General features: G+C 48.0%; 1 protein-coding gene across 2 annotated transcripts in view; it reads right to left on the bottom strand.

Moving 5' to 3' along the window:
* The window catches only part of TRIM24 (tripartite motif containing 24), a 230,085-nt gene that overhangs the window by 128,744 nt on the left and 78,483 nt on the right, over nt 1-22,858 (bottom strand). For both annotated transcript variants that reach the window (XM_033951827.1, XM_033951828.1), the window contains exon 6: nt 18,954-19,068. In XM_033951827.1, coding sequence (XP_033807718.1) covers nt 18,954-19,068 — 115 coding nt within the window. The remainder of the gene's footprint in view (nt 1-18,953; nt 19,069-22,858) is intronic.

Here is a 22,858-nt window from a genome sequence, read left to right as displayed (position 1 = left end):
CAGACACCTACATTGTGTCATTCACCAAATCGATTTTTTAAATAAACGTGCATCCCAATTGGTCTGTTAGACATCGATAGGATGCCTATCACCGCCTATAATCAGGATGCCATTTTGAGAATCAGGTCATATGTACATAGTAAGTGAATTCAACAGGACACAACTCCAAATTAGGCACTTCAGAACTACTTTAAAGGAGGTCATTTTATAAAGGTTCAAAAGGGCACCTATTTTATAAAGGCATCTATAATTTTATAAAATAGCCAACCAGAACCAGCTTCAACAGTATGCAAATGACCATGCAAAAATTTATACCTGCTCAGGAAAAAGCACAAATACATGTATTTACTCTCATCATGTGAACACAATAATGGAAAATTAGGTTTTTACCTTTGATAATCTTCTTTCTGTTAGTCCCTGGAGGATTCAGTATGCTAGATGTTCAATCCCTTCCCGCAATTCGGGAGTTGCAGAAATCCAAACACTTTTCTGAGCACATACTCCTTCCATCTCAGAGAAAGAGTTAGAGCCTACTATAGTTCAGTCCCAAAGCCAAGCAACATACCTGAACAAATCCATGACAAGGAAGGGGGTACTGGGGAAGCTCCCCAGCAACATAAACAATTTGTGAACTGGTTTGGTCTGCAAAACATGAAAAACAAGCAATAAACAGGCACCAAAGCAACACAGAAAAAAACATTGAGGAACAATGTAGAACTAACCTGCTGTGTGCAATGAGTAATGCATACTCACAGAAGTGGAAAACTTCCCACAGGATCCGTCAACTGATTGGAAGTTCCTGAAGCCTGGAAAGAGAATAAGCAAGGCAGAAAAGCACAGTTACTTACCATAACATGCTATCTGGAGAAACAGGCAGATATTCTCACATATGGGAGATGCCCATCCATGGAGCCCGGTACAGAAACTTCACAACTGCCCATATCGCTCATGTGCGAGTGCCTTTCCGCCTGATGCCGGCTCGTTGTACATCAGTTCCGTAAACAAGCTAAGAAGCCAACTAGGGGAGGTGGGACGGATGTGAGAATATCTGCCTGCTGTCTTCAGATAACACCTGTTATGGTAAGCAACTGCTTTAACCTAGGACAAGCAGGCAGCATATTCTCACATGTGGGACTCCCAAGCTTACTGTAATGGGATGGCCATTAAGAAGAAAATAAATTCTGTGATACTGCTTGGCCGAAACGACCATCTCGTCTGGAATAGAATTCTAGACAGTAGTGAGATGTGAAAGTGTGAATTGAGGACCAAGTAGCTACTTTGCAAATTTCATCAATGCTGCCATAGATTGGACTTTGTGTGCTGTAACATATCCCTCGAGCTGCAGCCCAGCCTGAGCATAGCAGAAGAAAATACAGGCCGTTAACCAAGTGGAAATAGTTCTCTTGGTTACAGGGAGGTCTAATCTGTTAGGATCAAAAGAGATGAACAGCTCAGATGAAGTCTGGTTTGGTTTAGTCCTTTGCATGTAATAAGTCAAAGCACGCTTACAGTCCAAAGTGTGTAGAGCAGTTTCTCCAGGATGAGAATGAGGCTTTGGGGAAAAAACTTGGAAGTACAATGGATTGATTCAGGTGAAATTCCATGACTACTTTTCGAAAGAATTTAGGATGGATCCTGAGAACCACCTTGTTACGATGAAATACTGTGTACGGTAGATCGGTAACCAATGCTTGAAGTTCACTCACTTGGCAAGCAGTGACAGAGATCAAGAAGACCACTTTCCAAGTGAGAAACTTAAGAAGAGTAGATGCCACCGATTCAAATGGCAGCTTCATCAGACTGGCAAGGACTATATTAAGATCACAGACAATTGGAGGCGGCTTGAGCGGAGGTTTGGAGTTGAAAAGTCCTTTCATAAACTGGGAAACAAGTGATTATGTTCTTATGTCAGAGGTTTACTGTTAACAGGAACATGGAAAGAATTAATAGCACCGAGGTGAACTCTGACTGAAGTGGTTTTTAAGTCCAGATTTGGATAAATGGAGAAGACAATCCAACACTGAAGGAAGAGAAGACGAGAAAGCATCGTGATCATGGAGAAAACACCACAAATTGAAATGTGTCCACTTCTGTTGATAGCACTGCTGAGTATGTGGTTTTCTGGAAGCAGCTATAATGGCTTATTATGAGTCAGAAAGATTAAAATCTGCTGAAGTCAGACTGAGAGATACCAAGCTGTTAGGTGCAGAGATTGCAGATTGGGATGTAAAAGAGATCCTTAACTCTGAGTGAGCAGAGATGGAAAGATTTGTAAAGGAATTGGATCCTTGGAACTGAGCTGAAGTCGAAGGGAAAACCAGGGTTGTCCGGGCCACCAGGAGCTATCAGGATCATGGTGGCTGATTCGCACTTGAGCTTGTCTAAAGTCTTGAGAACGAGAGGGATTGGCGGAAGTGCATAGAAGAACCTGTTCGTCCAATTCAGAAGAAACGCATCTGCTTTGAGATGAAGAGGAGAGTACTGTCTGTAGAAGAATTGAGGTAATTTGTGGCTGTGGGGAGACGCAAGCAGGTTTATCTGAGGAGTTCCCCATAGTGAGAAGATGTGACTCAAGACTCTGAAGTTGAGAGTTCACACTTGCGGCCAAAGAAATCTGCTGAGTTTGTTGGCTAGAGTATACTGTTTCCCTTGTACATATATGGCTTTGAGGAATATGCTCAAGCAATTGCCCATTTCTAAATGTCCTGGGCTTCTTGACACAGACGAAGAGAGCATGTTCCCCCCTGTTTATTGATGTAGTAAATCGTTACTTGATTGTCTGTTCGAACAAGGAGGACTTAGTTGGAAAGATGCTCCTGAAAGGTTTTTAGAGCATTTCGAATTGCTCGCAGCTCTAACAGGTTGATGTGGAATGTCTTCTCTTGAGCAGACCATCGACCCTGTGTCCTGAGACCATCCGAGTGAGCCTCCCCAAGCATACATGGACGTGTCTGTGGTGAGCACACCTTGATGTGGGGGGATGTGAAACAGCAACCCCCTGGAGAGATTGGTCAGATCCATCCACCACTGAAGAGATTAGCAAAGAGGTGAGGCAACTGATCCTTCGGGATACGGGATCGAAAGCTCGAGACCTTTGAGATGCTAGGATCCACTGAGCTGATCTAAGATGAAGTCAAGCGAAGGGGGTAACATGAACTGTGGATGACATGTGACCTGTGAGTCACATCATCTGTCTTGCTGAGATGGTTTGTAGAGTGGAGACCTGAGTGAAAAGATGAAATAAAGTGTCTTGTCTTTGTTGAGGTAGAAAAGCCCGTAGAAAAGTGGTGTCAAGTAGGGCTCCTATGAATTACAGTAGTTAAGAGGGTTGAAGCTGCGACTTGGGGAAGCTGACTTCAAACCTTAGAAGCTGGAGAAAAATTATCGTCAACTGTGTTGTTGAGTGGACTGCTTGAGGAGATGTAGCTTTTATCAGCCAATCGTCCAGATATGGAAACACTTGAAACCCATGAGTACATAGGTTGCTGCCATGACCACTAGGCACTTGGTGAATACTATTGTAGAAGAAGTGAGGCCAAATGGCAGCATTTTGTACTGGAAGTGTTGATGAGCTATCCGAAAACACAGAAACTTTCTGTGATTGGGATGTATGGATATATGTGTGTGCAGGCCTCTTTGAGGTCTAGAGAGCACAGCAAATCATTTTGTTCTTGAAGGGGGAATAGGGTCCCTAAAGATAGCATGCAAAACTTTTCTTTGATTAGATGTTTGTTTAAGGTGCAGAGGTCGAGAACTGGATGAAGACCTCCTGTCTTTTTTGAAATTACATCTGGATTGGAGGCAAGATGGTGGCGAAGTGAGGACGCTGAAAAATCGCTCCTGCAGTTACACTGCTTTTGACTCAATTTCGGGCTTCCTAACTTCTCTAAAGAGCGAACCAGCTTTGCCTAGCATGAGAGAGATGTTGGTATTCGGCAGCAAAGCTTCGCTGAGTCCCGCAGGACCTGCTCTTCCCCTGCAGCCGCGAGAGTGGGGAACTTTGGAAAACTCGCAGAGACGGAACTCAACATCGGCTGCGTTAGTGGAGGGCATGCTGGTTTCCCAAGCTGTTGTGGCAGGTACATCTCAACCAGAGGAGGAGAATTTGGAGGGTTCAGCAGGTCCAGGACAGTTTCCACCGGTCCCCTCATTGGTAAGACCTGCTGAATTCACATTAGAGTCAATTTGGAAGGCAATAAACTCTCTTTACAAGTTATATACAGGAACCCTTCCCCTGATTCAAGTTCAGACACTGAGATTGGAAAAAATTGAGGAGGAGATGAAAGTCCAGGGGGAAAAAGTTATACATCTACCAGAGGTGTCGAAGTCCCTCCTCGAGGGCTGCAATCCAGTTGGATTTTCAGGATTTCCCCAATGAATATGCATGAGATCTATTTGCATGCACTGCTTTCATTGTATGCTAATAGATCTCATATTCATTAGGGAAATCCTGTAAATCTGACTGGATTGCGGCCCTCGAGGACTGACTTTGACACCTGTGATCTAAACCAAAAGGTCCAAGGCTTACAATACTCTCAATCTTCTTTAATGCAAGATAGACTATTGTTCACAAGGAAAGCTGAGAATTTTGAAAACTATACTAAATTACTGAATCTTAGGAATATAAACTTTCCTAAATTGCTGACAATGTCTCCTAAGGAATTATTTTATAGATTTTTGAGAAAAGTATTTAAGTACCCTGAGATTGGACTTCCCCCCTCTTCAAAAAATATACCGTATTTGCCGGCGTATAAGACGACTGGGCGTATAAGACGACCGGGCGTATAAGACGACCCCCCAACTTTTACAGTTAAAATATAGAGTTTGTTATATACTCGCCGTATAAGACTACCCCTTCTTCCGCACACCTTCTCTACCGCCCCGGGTGCAGCACAGCCGGCCAGGTCCCCTTACTTTTGTGGCACTTCCCCGACCGACCGACAACAGCCCCGGTCCGACAAACCTCCCTGCCCTTAACCGCGAATCTAAATTACCTTCTTACAGCTGCTGTAAGAAGGTAATTTAGATTTGCGGCTACAGGGCAGGGAGGATTGTCGGACCCGGGCTGTTATCGGTCGGTCGGGGAAGTGCCACAAAAGTAAGGGAACCTGGCCGGCTGTCCTGCAACCGGGGTGGGGCGGGCCGCCCCTCTCCCTTGGTAGCCACTCGAACCGCGAGGCTACTCTCCTTCTCCTTATCTGCCCTGCCTGCAGCACAGAGCCGAACGGAAGTCTTCCCGACGTCAGCGCTGACGTCGGAGGGAGGGAGGGCTTTGTTTAAGCCCTCCCTCCCCTCCGACGTCAGCGCTGACGTCGGGAAGACTTCCGTTCGGCTCTGTGCTGCAAGCAGAGAAGGTAGGGAGAAGAAGAGCCGCGTACATCCAGAAGACTGAGTACATCCAGCCCCGCGACCCTCGGAGGCGTCCCCACGGGATCCCCGCGACCCTAGGGGCGTCCCCGTGCAGCTCTCTAATGTAAAGTAAGGGTATGTAAACAGTACCCGGCGTATAAGACGACCCCCGACTTTGGGGAGGATTTTAAGGTACTGAAAAGTCGTCTTATACGCCGGCAAATACGGTACTTTTTGCCAATTTCAAAGAAAAAAAATGTCTTCAGTCTCCATTGTTTATTGTGGCAAAGTCTCTTTTTCTAAATATATAAATGTCTTTGAAATGTGTATATATATATATATATATATAAATGTTATAAATACATTTTTTTTAAAAAGGAATTACACCTAGAGTAGAACTCTTGATTTTTCTGGGAAAGGGGAACTACTATGGCATTTAGCTGAAGTAGAGCTAAGATTTCCAGAAGGAGGGACTCAGTGTCTGCCTGCAATTTGACAGGAAGAACTTTCCCCAACTGTCTGATATACTTGGTAAAAGAAAGTCCCTCAGGAGGAAATTATCCTCTAGGAAGAAGATTCTCTGAAAGATGAAGCTTTCCTAGGTGGAATAGACCGATGAGTGAGAGAGTGTTGAGAAGAACTTTTTCGATGGCGTCGATAACGATCCAATGCTGTGATGATCTTTTGGATCTGGAAGCATGTGATGGCTTTGTACGCTGATGCTGCGATGCAGAACATTGATGCTTTGATACAGAGCGGTGCCTCAATGCTGCCCCTCTCAGAAACCTAGTCACATCTGGATGAACAGGAAGTGAACTAGAACTTCTGTGTGCCCTAAAGCATGAAAAGCCTGCTACTGGAATTTTAAGGACGGCCACCACTAAACCATTATCTAAGCCTGCCAGAAGAAAAGCAAGGACCATCAAAATGGAAGCCTGCTCAGGCACCACCCGGTCCTTAGCACACCACTGATGGGAAGCCTTCCAGGCTGAAGCATAAGAAGCCATAGTTTAGGGTTTCTTGGACTTCAAGAGCGTCAAGAGGACCTCCTCTGAATAATGTGCCTCATCAAGACTGAGAGCTCAAGAGCCATGCCAGAAGACCAAAGCGCTGTTTGTCTCCATGGGCACCAGACCCTGACCGAAAAGGTTGAAAGGAAGAAGAAATACGAGTTTCCTGTCCCGCTGAAGATTGATAAGATTTGCAAACCACGAATGACAAGGTCAGTCCGGCGCAACTAGAATCATGAAGCTGGGATGCGTCGCTATCCAGCGAATGACCCAACTAATCGGAGGCCACAGAGGGAACACATAAAGGAGCTTGTGAGTTGGCCAGGGCTGAACCAAGGCATCCAGCCCTAAGATTCCGTGCTCTGTTCTTTGACTGAAGAAGGGCCTAACCTTTTATTTCTCTACCGAATCAATAAATTCCATCTGGGGCCGACCCCAGCGCTGTACAATCAGATGGAAACACTTTCCATGAGAGTGACCATTCTCTCAGGTCCAGGACTTGTCAACTGAAGAAGTCTGTCTGTACATTGTCGACTTCAGTCATGAGTGCCACTGAGAGAGACAGAAAATTTAACTCCGCCCAGTGAAACAGCATGTGAGCCTCCTGGTCCAAGGGAGCGCTTCTTGTGCCCCCTTGACAAATTACATACATCACTGCCGTGGCGTTGTCTGAGAACACTCATACCACTTTTCCTTACAGAATGGGCTGGAATAAAGAAACACCAGGAGAATTACTTGAAGTTCCAAACGACTGATCAACCAACATTACTGACGAGGAGTCTACTGCTCCTGAATGGAGTGGTCTCCACAGTGATCACCCCAACCTGACAAGCTGGCATCCATCATAAGAGTTAGCAATGCTAAGATCTGAAGAAGTTTGCCCTGGAGGACAGCGTAACCCTGAAGCCACTAGCACAGACTTCTGAAAGCTGGTTCCATCAAGGGGAGCAGCATCTGAAAGGGATGATGTTGCTGAGACTAGGCCAGGGGATCGCCTCCAAGGAGGCAGCCATGGCAGAAACTGTCAAGGTGTGGGAGCTGGAAGGTTCAGGAGATCTCTAATCTGCTCTTGAAGTTTTGGACTGTGTGGCTCGGGAAGAAATGCACGACATGGTCAGGTGTCAAAGAGAAGGCTCAGATACCCTTAAGATGGCGTTAACTGGCTCTTTTTGAAGTTGACAATCCAAGTCAAGCTCTATAGCACAGACACCACTGTCTCCACCGTACGGGCACAAGCATTTCAAGGCGGAGCTTGGATCAACCAATTGGCCAAGAAAGGATGGACCAGGATACCCTGCCTGCAGAGAAAAACTACTACAAGTACCATCACCTTGGTGAAAGTGCAGAGAGAGAGCTGTCGCAAGCCCAAAGGGAAGAGCCACAGACTGGAAATATTGTTGCAGGACATGGAAAAACAGAAAGCACAGTTACTTACTGTAACAGGTGTTATCCAGGGACCGCAGGCAGCTATTCTCACATGTAGGTGACATCATCCACAGAGCCCGGATGCGGACAGCCTAGCAAGCGTGTAGAAAACTTCAGAAGTTTCGAGTCTGCCACACCGCGCATGCGCAAGTGCCTTCCCGCCCAGCACAGGGCGCATTTCCTCAGTTCAGATAGCCAGCAGAGAAGCCAACCAGGGGAGGTGGGTGGGTTGTGAGAATAGCTGTTTGCTGTCCCTGGATAACACCTGTTACGGTAAGTAACTGTGCTTTATCCCAGGACAAGCAGGCAGCCTATTCTCACATGTGGGTGACCTCCAAGCTAACCAGAACTGGATGGAAGGAGTGTTGGCAACTTAGGAGAATAAATTTTGTAATACTCTCTGGCCAAACTGTCTATCCCGTCTGGAGAAAGTATCCAGACAATAATGAGAAGTGAAGGTATGAATCGAGGACCAAGTGGCAGCTTTACAAATTTCCTCAATAGGTGTAGATCTGAGGAAAGCCACAGAAGCTGCCATTGCTCTGACCTTATGGGCTGTGACTTTACTGTGAAGAGGAAATCCAGCCTGGGCATAGCAGAATGAGATACAAGCCGCCATCCAATTGGAGATGGTATGCTTAGAGATAGGACATCCCAACTTGTTCGGATCAAAGGAGACAAAAAGTTGAGGAGCAGTTCTGTGCGGTTTGGTGCGTTCCAAGTAGAATGCCAAAGCACGTTTACAGTCCAGAGTATGACGAGCTGATTCTCCAGGATGAGAATGAGGCTTTGGAAAAAACACTGGAAGAACAATGGATTTGTTGAGATGAAACTCCGAGACCACTTTAGGAAGGAATTTCGGATGAGTGCAAAGAACCACCTTGTCATGATGGAACACTGTAAAAGGCGGATCCGCAACCAACGCTTGAAGCTCACTGGCTCGTCAAGCAGAAGTGAGGCCAATGAGAAACACCACTTTCCAAGTGAGATACTTCAGATGAGCCTTGTCCATTGGTTCAAATGGAGGTTTCATCAGTTGAGTAAGAACAATATTGAGGTCCCAAACCACTGGAGGTGGTTTGAGAGGAGGTTTGACATTGAAAAGTCCTTTCATGAATCTGGAAACCACAGGATGAGCAGAGGTTTTCCTTCAATAGGCTGATGGAAAGCAGCAATTGCACTAAGATGAACTCTGATCGACGTAGACTGAGACCAGACTGAGAAAGGTGCAACAGATAGTCCAAAACTGAGGATAAGGAGTAAAGTTGAGGCTCCTTATGATGAGAAAAACACCAAGCAGAAAATCTAGTCCATTTTTGGTGATAGCATTGTCTAGTAGTAGGCCTCCGTGAAGCTTCCAAAACATCCCTCACAGATTGAGAAAACTGGAGAGGAGCTATGTTGAGAAGAACCAAGCTGTCAGGTGGAGAGACTGCAGGTTGGGATGGAGTAGAGATCAATGATGCTGCGTAAGCAGAGAGGGAAAAACTGATAGAAGGTATGTCTCCCTGCTGCTGAGTTGAAGAAGAAGGGAGTACCAGGGTTGTCTGGGCCATCGAGGAGCAACCAGAATCATGGTGGCATGATCAGACTTCAGCTTGACCAGCGTCTTTTGAATGAGAGGAAATGGAGGAAACGTATATAGAAAGAGATTTGTCCAGTCCAGAAGAAAAGCATCTGCCTCGAGGTGATGAGGAGTATAGATCCTGGAGCAGAACTGAGGCAGCTTGAAGTTATGGGGGACTGCAAAGAGATCTATCTGAGGCGTTCCCCATTGAGAGAAGATGTGATGAAGGGGCATGGAATGGAGAGTCCATTCGTGAGGCTGTAGAAGACGACTCAAGTTGTCTGCTAAGGCATTGTCCGCCCCCTGAATGTAGACAGCTTTGAGGAAGGTGTTGTAGCAAATTGCCCAATCCTAAACTTTCAGAGCTTCCTGACAGAGGGAGGCAGATCCCGTGCCTCCCTGTTTGTTGACATAATACACTGCGACTTGATTGTCCGTGCGAATGAGGACCACACGGTCGTGAAGCATATGCTGAAAAGCATTGAGAGCACTGAAAATCGCCGAGTTCCAGGAGATTGATGTGACACTGACGATCCGTACTGGTCCAATAGCCTTGAGTACGGAGACCATCTAGATGAGCCCCCCAAGTGTAAGTTGAAGAATCAGTCATGAGAATCTTCTGATGGGGGGGGCGTGTGAAAAAATAAGCCTCTGGATAGATTGGAAGACAGCATCCACCAGCAAAGAGACTGTGTCAGAGAAGGAGTGACCTGAATGTGTCGAGTCAGAGGGTCGGAAACCTGCGTCCATTGAGATGCCAGGGTCCACTGAAGAATTCTGAGATGAAGTCTGGCAAAAAGAGTCACGTGTACTATAGAAGCCATGTGACCCAGAAGAACCATCATGTGTCTTGCCGAGATGAACGGGCGATAGGAGACCGAATGACAAAGATGGAGAAGAGCTTCCAGACGTTGTTGAGGAAGGAACGCTCTGAGTTGGACAGTATCCAGAACAGCTCTGATGAATGGAAGAGTCTGAGAAGGCTGGAGATGGGATTTCGGGAAGTTGAATCCCAGACTCTGCAGGAACCAGATAGTCTGCTGGGTCGCTAGGACGACTCCTTGAGACGTGGAATCCTTGATGAGTCAGTCGTCCAGATAGGGAAACACCTGAAGACCATGGTTCCTGAGCGCAGCAGCCACCACTACCAGGCACTTGGTGAAGACTCTGGGTGACGAGGCCAGGCCGAAAGGGAGCACTCTGTATTGATAATGAAAATTTCCCACCCGAAATCTGAAGTACTGACGGGAGGCCGGATGGATGGGAATGTGTGTAGGCCTCCTTGAGATCCAGAGAGCATAACCAGTCAGTCCGCTTGAGGAGGGGATACAGAGATGCTAGGGTCAACATGCAAAATTTTTCTTTGACCAGAAATTTGTTGAGCACCCTGAGATCCAAAATAGGACGCAGATAGCCCGTCTTCTTCAGAACAAGGAAGTACTGGGAGTAAAATCCCTTGTTCTGTTGAGCCAAAGGAACTGGCTCGATAGCTCGGAGCTGCAGCAAAGCTTGAGCTTCCTGAAGAAGAAGGGCAGTCTGAGCAGAGGTGGAAGGATACTCTCTTGGAGGATGTTCCGGAGGAACTTGATGGAACTGAAGAGAGTATCCCTCCCTGACGATGGAAAGGACCCAGAGGTCGGTGGTAACAGTCGTCCATCAGTGGTAAAAATTATGGAGACGACCTCCGATAGGGGGAAAAACGGGAAATGGCAGAATGACTGAGGTTATGCTTTCTATGAAACAGTCAAAAAGGCTGAGGAGCCTTGGGTACAGCAGATGGCTGAGGCTTCTGCTGCTTCTAAGGATGTTGCTTCTTGACAGGCTGACAAATGACAGGAGTCTGCTTCAGTGGAAAACGCCGTTGGTAAATCAGAGGAGCGCGTGTAGGGCGAGGAGCCGGCTTCGGGCGGAGAATGGATGCAACAGACTTCTCGTGATCCGAAAGCTTCTTGGTGGCAGCCTCAATAGACTCATCAAAGAGGTCATTGCCAGCGCAAGGAACATTAGCCAGCTGGTCCTGCAGGTTAGGATCCATGTCGATGGTACGAAGCTACGCCAGACGCTGCATGGCCACCGAGCAAGCAGTAGCTCTAGCAGACAGCTCAAAAGCATCATAGGAGGACTGAAGAAGCTGCAGCCAAAGTTGGGACAAGGATGCAAGTACTTCCTGATATTCAAAATGCGCACGAGAATCCAGATAAGGCATGAACTTTTGAAGGATGGAGAGAAAGAACTCAAAATAGGTGATGAAATGAAAATTATAATTAAAGACTCTGGAGGTCATCATGGATTCCAGATGGTTTTGGTAGATGGTTTTGGTAGATGCGACGACCAAATCTGTCCATCGTTTTGCCCTCCCTGCCCGGAGGAACAGTGGCATACACCTGGGAAGGGTGAGATCTTTTCAAAGAAGATTCAACCAGAAGTGATTGGTGAGACAACTGAGCATTGTCAAACCCTTTGTGATGAACAGTCCTGTATCTGGAATCCAATTTACCTGGAACAGCTGGAATGGAATAAGGAGTTTCCAGACAGCGGACAAAGGTTTGATCCAAAAGCTTGTGGAGAGGAAGCTTGAGGGATTCAGCAGGAGGTTGAGGAAGATGCATGGTCTCGAGATACTCCTTGGAAAACTTAGATCCCGTGTCAAGTTGAATATCCAAATCAGCTGCCATCTGACGCAGAAAAGAGGAAAAAGACAGCTGATCTGCCAAAGCCTGGCCTCGAGAGGGACTCGAGGATGTCGAGGCAGCTTGCTCCAATGAAGAAGGAGACCTGGATGGAGAAAAAGAACCCACCGGGTCTTCGAGATCTGGAAGCGGAAGGGTCAAAGCAGGCGGTGGGGAATATTGAAGGAAAGGCTGCTTCCAATGAGGCGAGACATGTCTGGATGAATGCTTCGAAGAATGTCTCGATCGATGATGCAAGTTGTGCCTCGAAGCAGGCCTCGACAATCGAGGAGAGCGTGTCCCCGCCGAAGCCCCCAGAGAATGGATAAGGCTGGAGGCTGTGGAACGAAGCAGAGGAGGCTGAGTGGAAGAACCTCGAGGCACTCGCAAAGACTCTGCTCCTTGCATCGAGTGTACGGGTTCCAATGGAGGCATGGGCAAAGACTCTGCTCCTTGCGATGCATGCCGAGATGCCAGACCAGACACTCACAGAGACTCTGCTCCCTGTAGAGAGTGTGCATACGACTGAGGCACAGGAGGCTTGTAATGTGACCCTGGAAGCTCGAAATTTCTCCAGAGTTCAACCAACAGAAGGCCCAAAAGCCAACTTTGCAATTGTGGGAGCAGGGCACACTCTACCTGACGCTAGGACCACTCCCAGGCCTTAGGGAGCCTTCTTAAATTCTACAACTGCACCAATCTAGACCTACACGTTTGCTACAGGAGAAAAATACTAGAGCCATCAAGTCTACTCCAGCCAGTGGCTGTGATGTCATAAAGTCAGTGTCCAATGCCCCCAAATGCCCATTGAGAAGTATAATCCACTGATCTGGACTGGTGTAGCAGAGTAATATTCAGGTAGCATGAAGGGATGCATTTCTGAACCAGGGCACGACAATCTGCTCACAGGCCAGGACAGCACACTGATCTAAGGCATTGTGTTTAGATCTGAGGCCTTGTGAAGGAAGTATGAATCCTTTCTCATTCCCTGCCACGTCGACATTCTATTAGCAAGGAAAATGCTAGCACCTTGTGACGAATGCTGAGGCATTCCCCCCTCCCCTCTCTTAAACTCCTGTCACATATTAACCTGACACAGGTTTACCCTTATCTTATCTCTTAAGAATTCCTTCTATGGGCAACAATCAGACTTTGCCTGAGCAGGCCCTGAGTTTAAGGCTAATCAAGAGAGCTTAAGGAGCATGCATTATAACCTTTGGACTGTCACATGCTATAGTAAGATTTTAGACATTAGAAGGGTACACATTGGGAATCACTTTATTATAACCACTAGTCTTTAAGCCCGTTACATTAACGGGTGCTAGAATAGATGTGTCTTGTCTGTCTGTGTTTCTTTTTCTCTCTTTCTCCTTGGCCACTGTCTGTGTCCTTCTATCTTCCCCCCCTCTAAGCAAAGCTGTCTGCCCCCAACACACCCCTCCCCCAAAGCAGCCCCCTTTCCCTCTCCCTGTTTCTCCATGGCCCCCTTCTGTATTCAACCCAGAGCAAAGCTGTTTGCCCCCAGCACAGACCTCCCCCAAAGCAGCCCCCTTTCCCTAACTGTCTCTCCATGGCCCCTTCTGTCTTCCCCCCACAGTAAAGCTGTCTGTCCCCAGCACACTTCCCTGTCCCCCCCAAAGCAGCCCCCTTTCCCTCTCCCTGTCTCTCCATTGCCCCTTCTGTCTTCCCGCCAGAGCAAAGCTGTTTGACCCAAGCACACTTCCCCCCCCAAAGCGGCCCCTAGTGTTTAAGCCTGTTACATTAACGGGTGCTAGAATAGATGTGTCTGTCTGCCTGTGTTTTTTTTCTTTGTCCCATCCTATGTCCTTAGTATGTCCTTAGTGCCCCCAGTGCCGCCTTCCATGTCCTTAGTGCCCCCAGGGCCGACTTCCATGTCCTTAATGCACATGTGTCAAACACAAGGCCCGCGGGCCAAATCCGGCCCGCCAGGCCTTGCAATATGGCCCGCACCGCGCTGTCATCACTGCACGCCGCTGCGTTCCATCACAATGACGCGCGGTGACATAGGAGGCTTGTGATCTCGCCGGCCGTACTTGCTATCTATCTCCCCCTATCGACCGCCCCCCCCAAGAACCTCCGACCGCCCCCCCAGCCAACCCGCGACCCCCCTGGCCGACCCCCACGACACCCCCACCCCCCTTCCACGTACCTTTCTGTAGTTGGCCGGACAGACGGGAACCAAACCCGCCTGTCCGGCAGGCAGCCAACGACGGAATGAGGCCGGATTGGCCCATCCGTCTCAAAGCTCCGCCTACTGGTGGGGCCTAAGGCGCCTGGGCCAATCAGAATAGACCCGGGAGCCTTAGGTCCCACCAGTAGGCGGAGCTTTGAGACGGATGGGCCAATCCGGCCTCATTCCGTCGTTGGCTGCCTGCCGGACAGGCGGGTTTGGCTCCGGTCTGTCCGGCCAACTACAGAAAGGTATGGGGAAGGGGGGTGGGGGTGTCGGCCAGGGGGGTCGGAGGTTCTTGGGGGGGGGGGCGGTCGATGGGGGGGGGGGGGGTTTGCGTCGAGGGCAGGAGGGCCTGGGATCCCTCCTGCCCGTAATGTAGTGCGGGGTTGGGGTCGCCGTGGTCAGGAGGGTTTGGGCTCCCTCCTGGCCTGAACAACTAGCGGGGGGGGGGGGGGGGGGGTCGCCAGGGCCAGGAGGACTTGGGCTCCCTCCTGGCCCGATATTGTCGGGGAGTTGGGGAATCGGCGGGGCAAGAGGGCTTGGGCTCCTTTTTGTCCCGATCGTGTCGGGGAGTCGGGGGGGCAAGAGGGCTTGAGCTCCCTCTTGCCCCGATCGTGTTGGGAGTCGGGGAGTCGGCGGTCCTTCGGGGTGGGGGTGCAGGTGCGTGCGAGCGGTCCTGCTTGGGGTGAATCGGACATCGGGGGGGGGGGGGGAACTATGTAAAAAAAATACACAGCAGAAGCTGCCAGTTCCTGGCATAAAGTGTAGGCATAAAAATCGCAACAGAATCTGCTATCTGTACCCAGCCAGGCATTTATTGACTGACTTTTGCATTCTAACGCAGATTTTTAATAAACTACATCTTTTACTGCCAATATTGAACCCAAAATGTCCAGGAAAAGAAAAGTTGACGGTGAAGGCAGACAATTTAATGACAAATGGGAAAATGAATACATGTTTGTGCTTAGTGAGGGCAAACCAGTGTGTATATTGTGTTATGAGACAGTGTCAGTGATGAAAGAGTACACTATACGTCGTCATTTTGACACCAAACATAATGTTAAGTATGGCAAATATACTTTGGAAGAAAAGCATAAAATTGTTAAAGAACTAAAAGGCAAACTACAATCACAGCAGCAAATGTTTACAAAGGCTACAGCGAAAAATGATGCTGCAGTGAAAGCAAGCTTTATAGTTGCTGAAGAAATTGCCCGTACTTCAAGGTGTTTTTCAGAGGGTGCCTTTTTGAAGCAATGCATGCTAAAAGTGTGTGAGAAAGTATGCCCAGACCAGATACAGAGTTTTCAAACTGTCAGTTTGTCAAGAAACACCAGAGTTCAAGAACTCTCAGGAAATCTATCATCACAGCTGGCCGAACAGGCATGCAGTTATCTCGCTTTTTCACTTGCTATCGATGAAAGCACAGCAACACTGATACAGCGCAGCTGTCCATCTTTATACGTGCTACGAAGACCGACCTCTCTGTCACTGAGGAACTTTTGGATGTAGCTGCCATGCATGGGACGACGACTGGTAGAGATATATTTGAGGCTGTGGAGAAATCTATAAATAATTTTAAATTACCCTGGGAAAAGTTGGTGGGGCTAACTACCGATGGCGCACCTTCAATGTGCGGAGAAAAGAAAGGCTTGGTTGGACTAATGAAGGAAAGAATGCAAAAAAGTCACTGCCACACACCCTTGATTACTTATCATTGCATTATCCACCAAGAGGCTATGTGTGGAAAAGTTCTGGACATGAATGACATAATGACCACAGTCATTAAAACTATTAACTTTATAAGGGCACGTGGCCTGAATCATCGCCAGTTCCAGCAGTTTTTACAGGAGGTGGGTGCAGAGCATGGAGACGTGCCATACCACACAGAAGTAAGATGGCTGAGCAAGAGCGCAGTCCTCAAAAGATTTTTTGAGCTCAGAGAACAAATTGCTCTTTTCATGGAAAGTAAAGGAAAGCCCTTGCCTGAACTGTCGGATCTCGCCTGGCTATGTGATTTTGCTATGATGTGTGACATATGCGAGCATCTCGCCCAACTGAATCTGAAGCTGCAGAGACGCAAACAAGTCATCACGAAGATGTCTGACATGATCACAGCATTCCAGCCAGTGTTCCCGCTAAGCTGCGCTGGCGCACAATATAGTACATCGCAGCGCACAAGTTTCACGTCACAGCGCACACTCGAGCGGAGGTGAGAGGAAGCGGCGGCGGTCTGCCCTGATCGCCTAAGATGCAGCAGCGGCGGCTCCTTTCATGATCCCCGGGATCATGAAAGGAGCCGCCGCTGCTGCATCTTAGGCGATCAGGGCAGACCGCCGCCGCTTCCTCTCACCTCCGCTCGAGTGTGCGCTGTGACGTGAAACTTGTGCGCTGCGATGTACTATTTTGTGCGCCAGCGCAGCTTAGCGGGAACACTGATTCCAGCGTAAACTTCAACTATGGAAGTCCCAACTGGAACAGGACAATCTTGCCCACTTTCCTGTTTGTTTGAGTATCTCAACCACTATTTCTGGTACTTTTCCTTGCAGTCGGCTGGCTACCAAAGTTAGCCGTTTACTAAGTGAATTTGAGCGACGCTTCTCTGACTTTAGAACACAGCACTCAGGCTTTGACATCTTTGCCAATCCTTTTACAATTGATGTCAACAATGTGCCCCATCACCTTCAGATGGAGATAATCGAGCTTCAGTCTGACAGTGGCCTGAAATCAAGGTTTCAGGATGTTGAAATTGAGGACTTCTACCCTCTACTGCCCCCTGACTCAATGCCAGAGCTCCGACTTCATGCTGCCCGTATTCTATCCATGTTCGGGAGCACCTATCTTTGTGAACAGATGTTTTCAATAATGAATCTGAACAAAAACAAGCACAGATCACGCATTACCGATGACAACCTCCATGCTGTTTTGCGGGTTGCTACAGCCCAAGAAATAAAACCGAACATTGACTCATTGATACGGGGAAAACGGTGTCAGACATCTAGCCAGAAAACAAAACAATGAGCATTTTAGGTACATTCCAATATTACTGTTTTGCTTGATACCAATATTACTGTTTTGCTTGATAGCATGTGAGTTGGTTAACAGCACTGTTAAGGAAAAGATTGTTCCACTCATTTTAAATTCACATTTCTGGTTAACATTGTCAGTTTATGACTGTTCAGTAAACCATTCGGCCCGCGATTTAGGCTGGATTTTAGATTTTGGCCCCTTCTCTGATTGAGTTCGACACCCCTGCCTTAATGTCCCATTCAATGTCCTTAGTGCCCTCAGTGCCTCCTTCTTATATCCTTAGTGCCCCTTCCTATGTCCTTAGTGCCCCCAGTGCCTCCTTCCCATGTCCTTAGTGCCCCCAATGCCCCTTCCTATGTCCTTAATGCCCTCAGTGCCCCCAGTGCCTCCTTCCCGTGTCCTTAGTGCCCTTTCCTATGTCCTTAGTGCCCCAGTGCCTCCTTCCAATGCCCCCCTCAATGCCTTTTAGACTTTGTTCCACCCACACCCTCCCCCGAAGCCAGCCTGCCTGCCTCCCATCCCCCTGTGCAGTAGAACCTTTAATTTCTACCCTCCCCCCATTCTCCCGTACAGTAGAATTCGGCATTTGCAGCATGTTTCTATCTACCCCCACGCCCCCCCACGCCACTACCGCTGCCATGCAGCCGATCCCACTGACCCTCCCATAGTGAGACGAACACAAACCTCCGGCCTGCAGCAGCTCCACAGCACTCTAAACATTCTGCTTCGCGGCCTTCTACTGTCCTGATTTCCTCGGCAGTGAAAATCAAGACAGTAGAAGGCTGGAAGCAGAATGTTTAGAGTGCTGTGGAGCTGCTGCAGGCCAGAGGTTTGTGTTCGTCTCGTGGTGGGAGGGTTGGATGGTAGGCTCAACCCACCGGCCCCGGGGGTCCGCCCGCAGGCACAACTGGTGGCCGTGTAGACACCTCCTTGGGCAGCAAGGGTAGGACACGCACCGCAACGCGCACAGGGTTCTCCTCGACCCGGGGCTTCGGCGCCATCGACAGAGGGAAAGAGGTGCGAGCCGCGCAGTCAAGGAAAGCACGGCCGCTTCATCTTGTTTCTTCGGCGGACACCCCCTCCCCCGGCCGTGACGCATCTGAGCTGGGGGAACCAACATCAACCCCTCCCCCCCCATCATCTGTGGGCGCAGCCAGCTGGAAACAGTGACTCCGACCTTTACCGGGCCCTCCAGTAGCTCCCACTCCCACATCCCTGCCCTCCCAGCAGGGAATTTTGAAAGCAGCAGCACGAGGTGGAGAGCAGGGAGGCTGTGGTGACGTAATACGCGTGCATGCGCACTTGTGCCGCCACAACGCGACAAATCAGGAAACACGCGGCACGAGTGCGCATGCGCTCTTAGCTTTTTATTATTATAGATTATATGTATTCAGATGTCACTTGAGATAGTAGCTTTGAGAAGCACATGAAATATGTAAACAAATGAGTTACCTTGCTATAATCCTCACTGTAAATGCATGATGAAATTATAACCTTGTAGAACATTAGCTAAGTAATTAATGGAGCTAAGATTCTCAATAAAAGGGTGAGAGACCATCCATTAGGAAGCGCCTCTATCCCAACTCTAAGACTGCATGTGTGTTTCCTGTGTGACATTCCTACAGTAGCAATCAACAATTTATTACTCAGGAAACATCAAATCAAATTGAACATTAGAAGAATTAAAGAGGGTAATAGTACAGTGTTCTCACCTCTAATTGATGAAGCAGAGCTTTCCCCTTTTTGTTTATCTCTACCATCAAGGTAAATATGGCAACCTTAATATCCTGTTCCACCTGCTTTTGATTTTGATTCATTTCAAAGAGTCTGCAAAAGAAAAAAAATAGTTTAATGATTATTCGTTTTTCATGTTTATATATTTTTGACTCTACAATTTTTTTTTATATACCATGTGTACAAAATAATAATACCTTGAAAGAAACCACCACCATCATAAGAGGTTGAGAAATTCTCTTGCAATCTGGCACCAACCAAAACTTTCTAGAGGCCAGGAAACTTTCCCATAACTTTTCTTCTTTTACTGTGGTCTAAATCTGCTCCACTTAGATCATATTTTATTTTCTTTCTCCCTCTATTGCTCCCCATTAATCCTCTCCCTTCCTCATCTCCTTCCCTGGCCTGTCTCATTGAGGGAGAAAGCTTATGCCTTGGCCCTCATTCACAAAATTATGCTCTCTAATTCTAGATACTTGTAATTTTTCCAGATCAGTGTCTACAAAATTTTAAAAGTACAAGCAAATAATGGTGTCAATTCTGTTCTACTGTATTTTTTTGCTCCATAAGACACACCTGACCATAAGATGCACCCTAGATTTAGAGGAAGAAAACAAGAAAAAATAAACCCATTCTGAACCAAATTCTCCCCAGGCTCTGCATCCTGTCCCCTTTCCCTGCCAGGCTCTGTCCCTGCCCCCCTTCTGGTGGTCTAGTGGTAGGCAGGGACAGGGCACAGGCAGGGCACCCACCCTGAGGCAAGCAAACAGGTAGGCAGGGCCCCCCAAAGTGCATAATCTTTCTTCTCTTCTTCACTATCCATGTGCACCACTTCCTCCCCTTCAATTAAGTTTCACATCTCTGTATCTTTATTCCTCCCCTTTACAGCATTATTCCATATCCCTGACCCTATGCTCCCTCCTCCTCCATTTCTTTGCTCTGTCTCTTTCCCTCCCCATGTTAAGCTTCATTTCCTTCCTCCTGTACTCCTCACCTCCATCCCCCACTCTGAGGCAGGTAGGGCACCCCACCCCCCGAGGCAAGCAGGCAGGCAGGGTACCCCATACCCCCTCTGACCTCTCCCCATACCTTATTTTAGTTCCTCTGGCGCAGTTTGACGGGCCTGTTCCTTCATGTCCCGCCCGAACTTGAAGGGTGTCAGAGGAGCAGCGGTGGCGGCAGCTGGGGCCCGGATGTGCCGCCCAGCGCTGCCATGGGGGAAGTGAGGGAGAAGAGAGGGAGGCCGGAACCAGCTGCCGCCGCTATTGCCATAGCTGCTCGGTCTCGTCAGGGCCGTGCCGCCATGCTGGGATTCCCATTGGCTTCCGGTTCTGATGGACGCGGAGAGTGTGTGGGAAGTAGAACTCGCATCTCCAGCTGCCTCGCCAGTGGCAGAGCGGCGTGCACAAGGCTGCCTGCCTGGTCAGCTGATGCAGCTGCCTCCTCTTTCCTTCTGTAGCGGCAGAGCAGCACACAAGGCTTCCTGCTTGGTCCCACGCCACTTCCCGCAAGAATGGAAGCGACGCGGGACTAGGCAGGCAGCCTTGTGCGTCACTCTGCCACTACAGAAGGGAAGAAGAGGCAGCTGCTTCAGCCGACCAAACAATCAGCCTTGCACGCACCGCTCTGCCACTGGAGAGGCAGCTAGAGGCAGCGAGGGAGGGCACCAAAATTAAAATAAGCTAACTGGGGGGGGGAGGGTTTGGGTATTCCCTTCATAAGACGCACCCTTATTTTCACCAATTTTTTTGAGGGACAAAAATATGTCTTATGGAGCAAAAAATACAGTAATATTTGCTGAGATGGACTCTAATAGATGTAGACTTGAGACCAGAGTCAGATAAATGAAGAAGATAATCCAAAACTAATGAAACAGAGATGGATTTTGGATCCTGATGCTGAAGGAGACACCAGGAAGAAAAAACATGTCTACTTTTGCTGGTAGCACTGCTGAGTGGTTTTCTAGAAGCTTCCAAAATGAGTCCGACAGGCTGAGAATGATGAAGATCAGTTGGGTTCAGCCTGAGCTGTCAGGTGCAAAGACTGAAGGCTGGGATGTAGAAGAGAACCTTGACTCTGCGTAAGAAGAGATGGAAAAATCGGCAGAAATATCGGTTCCTTGATACTGAGTTGAAGTAGAAGGGAGAACCGAGGTTGCCTGGGCCATCGAGGAGCTACGAGTATCATAGTGGTTGACTCCAGCTTGGCTTTGATAAGTGTTTTGAGAAAGAGAGGAATGGGTGGAAGCGCATATAGGAACTAGTGCATCCAATCCAGTAGAAAAGCGTCCACCTCCAGACGATGAGGAAGAGAACAGTCTGGAGCTGAATTGGGGCAACTTGTTATGAGGAGATGCAGATCCAAGAGGCATCCCCCATTGAGAAAAAAATGGGATGGAGAGCCTCCATTCTTTCTCAATTGCTGTTGTGGCAAGTAGAGAAGCTGGGGGGTGAGGGAGAGGGGTTGGGAGAGGAAGACATTGGCATCACTGAAAAAAAGCTTGGAGGCTGGGCCTGGGGTAATCTTTATCCCCCTCCCCCATATTTCCTTCCTACAAGAAGGCTCATTTCACTAGTTACACCTGTTCAGCTGCCATCACCACCAGCTCCTGAAGGCTCAGGTGGAGCCACCTCCTTTGGTTGACACTGTGTGGGCTGATAACACCATCATCCTACCTATTGCCCATACCTTTTCTCTGCTTTGAGCCTGCACTGGCCAATGACCAACTTCTACAAATTCAGCCAACATCTTGGAAATTTTTCCCATTTCTCTGAAGACCCAGTCATTGTTTAAAAACATACTGTAGTTTCCAGGTGGAACCTAGAAAATTACCAAATATGGCATTTGTGGTCTATGGCATTGTTCCAGGAATATTAAGCAGATTAGATGGTCTTCACTTGCCATCGTCTTGTTTCTATATGTTTTTCAGCTAGCTATACCAAGAGGTGGGACCTTTTAGCGGGTAATCTTAATCACATTCTGGTGCTCTGCTGCTAGAAACCTCCCCTTATGCACAACTAGCCCTGTTATCACTTGGGCTAGTCAGTCTTGCAAATGATTCAGAACCAAACGGGAATTACCTGAGTTTGTCCGTCAAGCCCCTTCCCTTGTTTAAAAGCAGACTGAAAACCCACCTTTTTGATATAGCTTTCAATCCTTAATCCTACTCCTCTGCCCTCCAACCCAGCCCGCTGATTAACCGTTCTCCATAACTGTATCCATTACATCCTGTTTGACTGTCTTGCCCGTTTAGATTGTAAGCTCTTTCGAGCAGAGACTGTTTTCTTACTCTTTGTTACTCTGTGCAGCGCTGCGTGCGTCTGATAGCACTATAGAAATAATTAATAGTAGTAGTAGTAAAATTGAGCATCCATGCTTGAGGTTGAAGAATTCTGCTGAGCTTGTTTGCCAAGCAATTCTGTTCCCCTTGAATGTAGACTGCTTTGAGAAAGATGTGAACATTCACCCAAAGTCAGATCTTCTGAGCCTCCTGACAGAGAAGGCCTAACATTGTAAGGCCTCCAGATACCGTTGATGCTTCACCAATGCAACACTATGGATCTCGACACTTGTCTCATCCATCCAGTTCTGCATCGAAGCATCATTCCTAAAGTCACCGTTCCATATCCTCAAAGCATCATTATTCTTCTTCGAGACAGTCTAGTAGGAGTTCCTCCATGTCTAAGCATGCTTCACACAAGCGTAAACATGCTAAGGAACCTTCGACACTGGTTCAGCACCGATCGAAGCATTGTTCTCCTTATGTCCTTGTTGACTCTGATCTACAAGATGATTCAAATCCGGACCCTTCTCCTTCAACTACCGAAGCAGATGATTCTCCTGCATTGAAGTCTCCTAGGCATTCTACAATTAGAGTGTCTTC

Source organism: Geotrypetes seraphini, chromosome 7 (genome assembly GCF_902459505.1).
Source record: "Geotrypetes seraphini chromosome 7, aGeoSer1.1, whole genome shotgun sequence".
In the NCBI taxonomy this organism is placed as follows: domain Eukaryota; kingdom Metazoa; phylum Chordata; class Amphibia; order Gymnophiona; family Dermophiidae; genus Geotrypetes; species Geotrypetes seraphini.
Note: the sequence above shows the minus strand (reverse complement) of the source record. Positions and strands in the feature narration are given on the sequence as shown.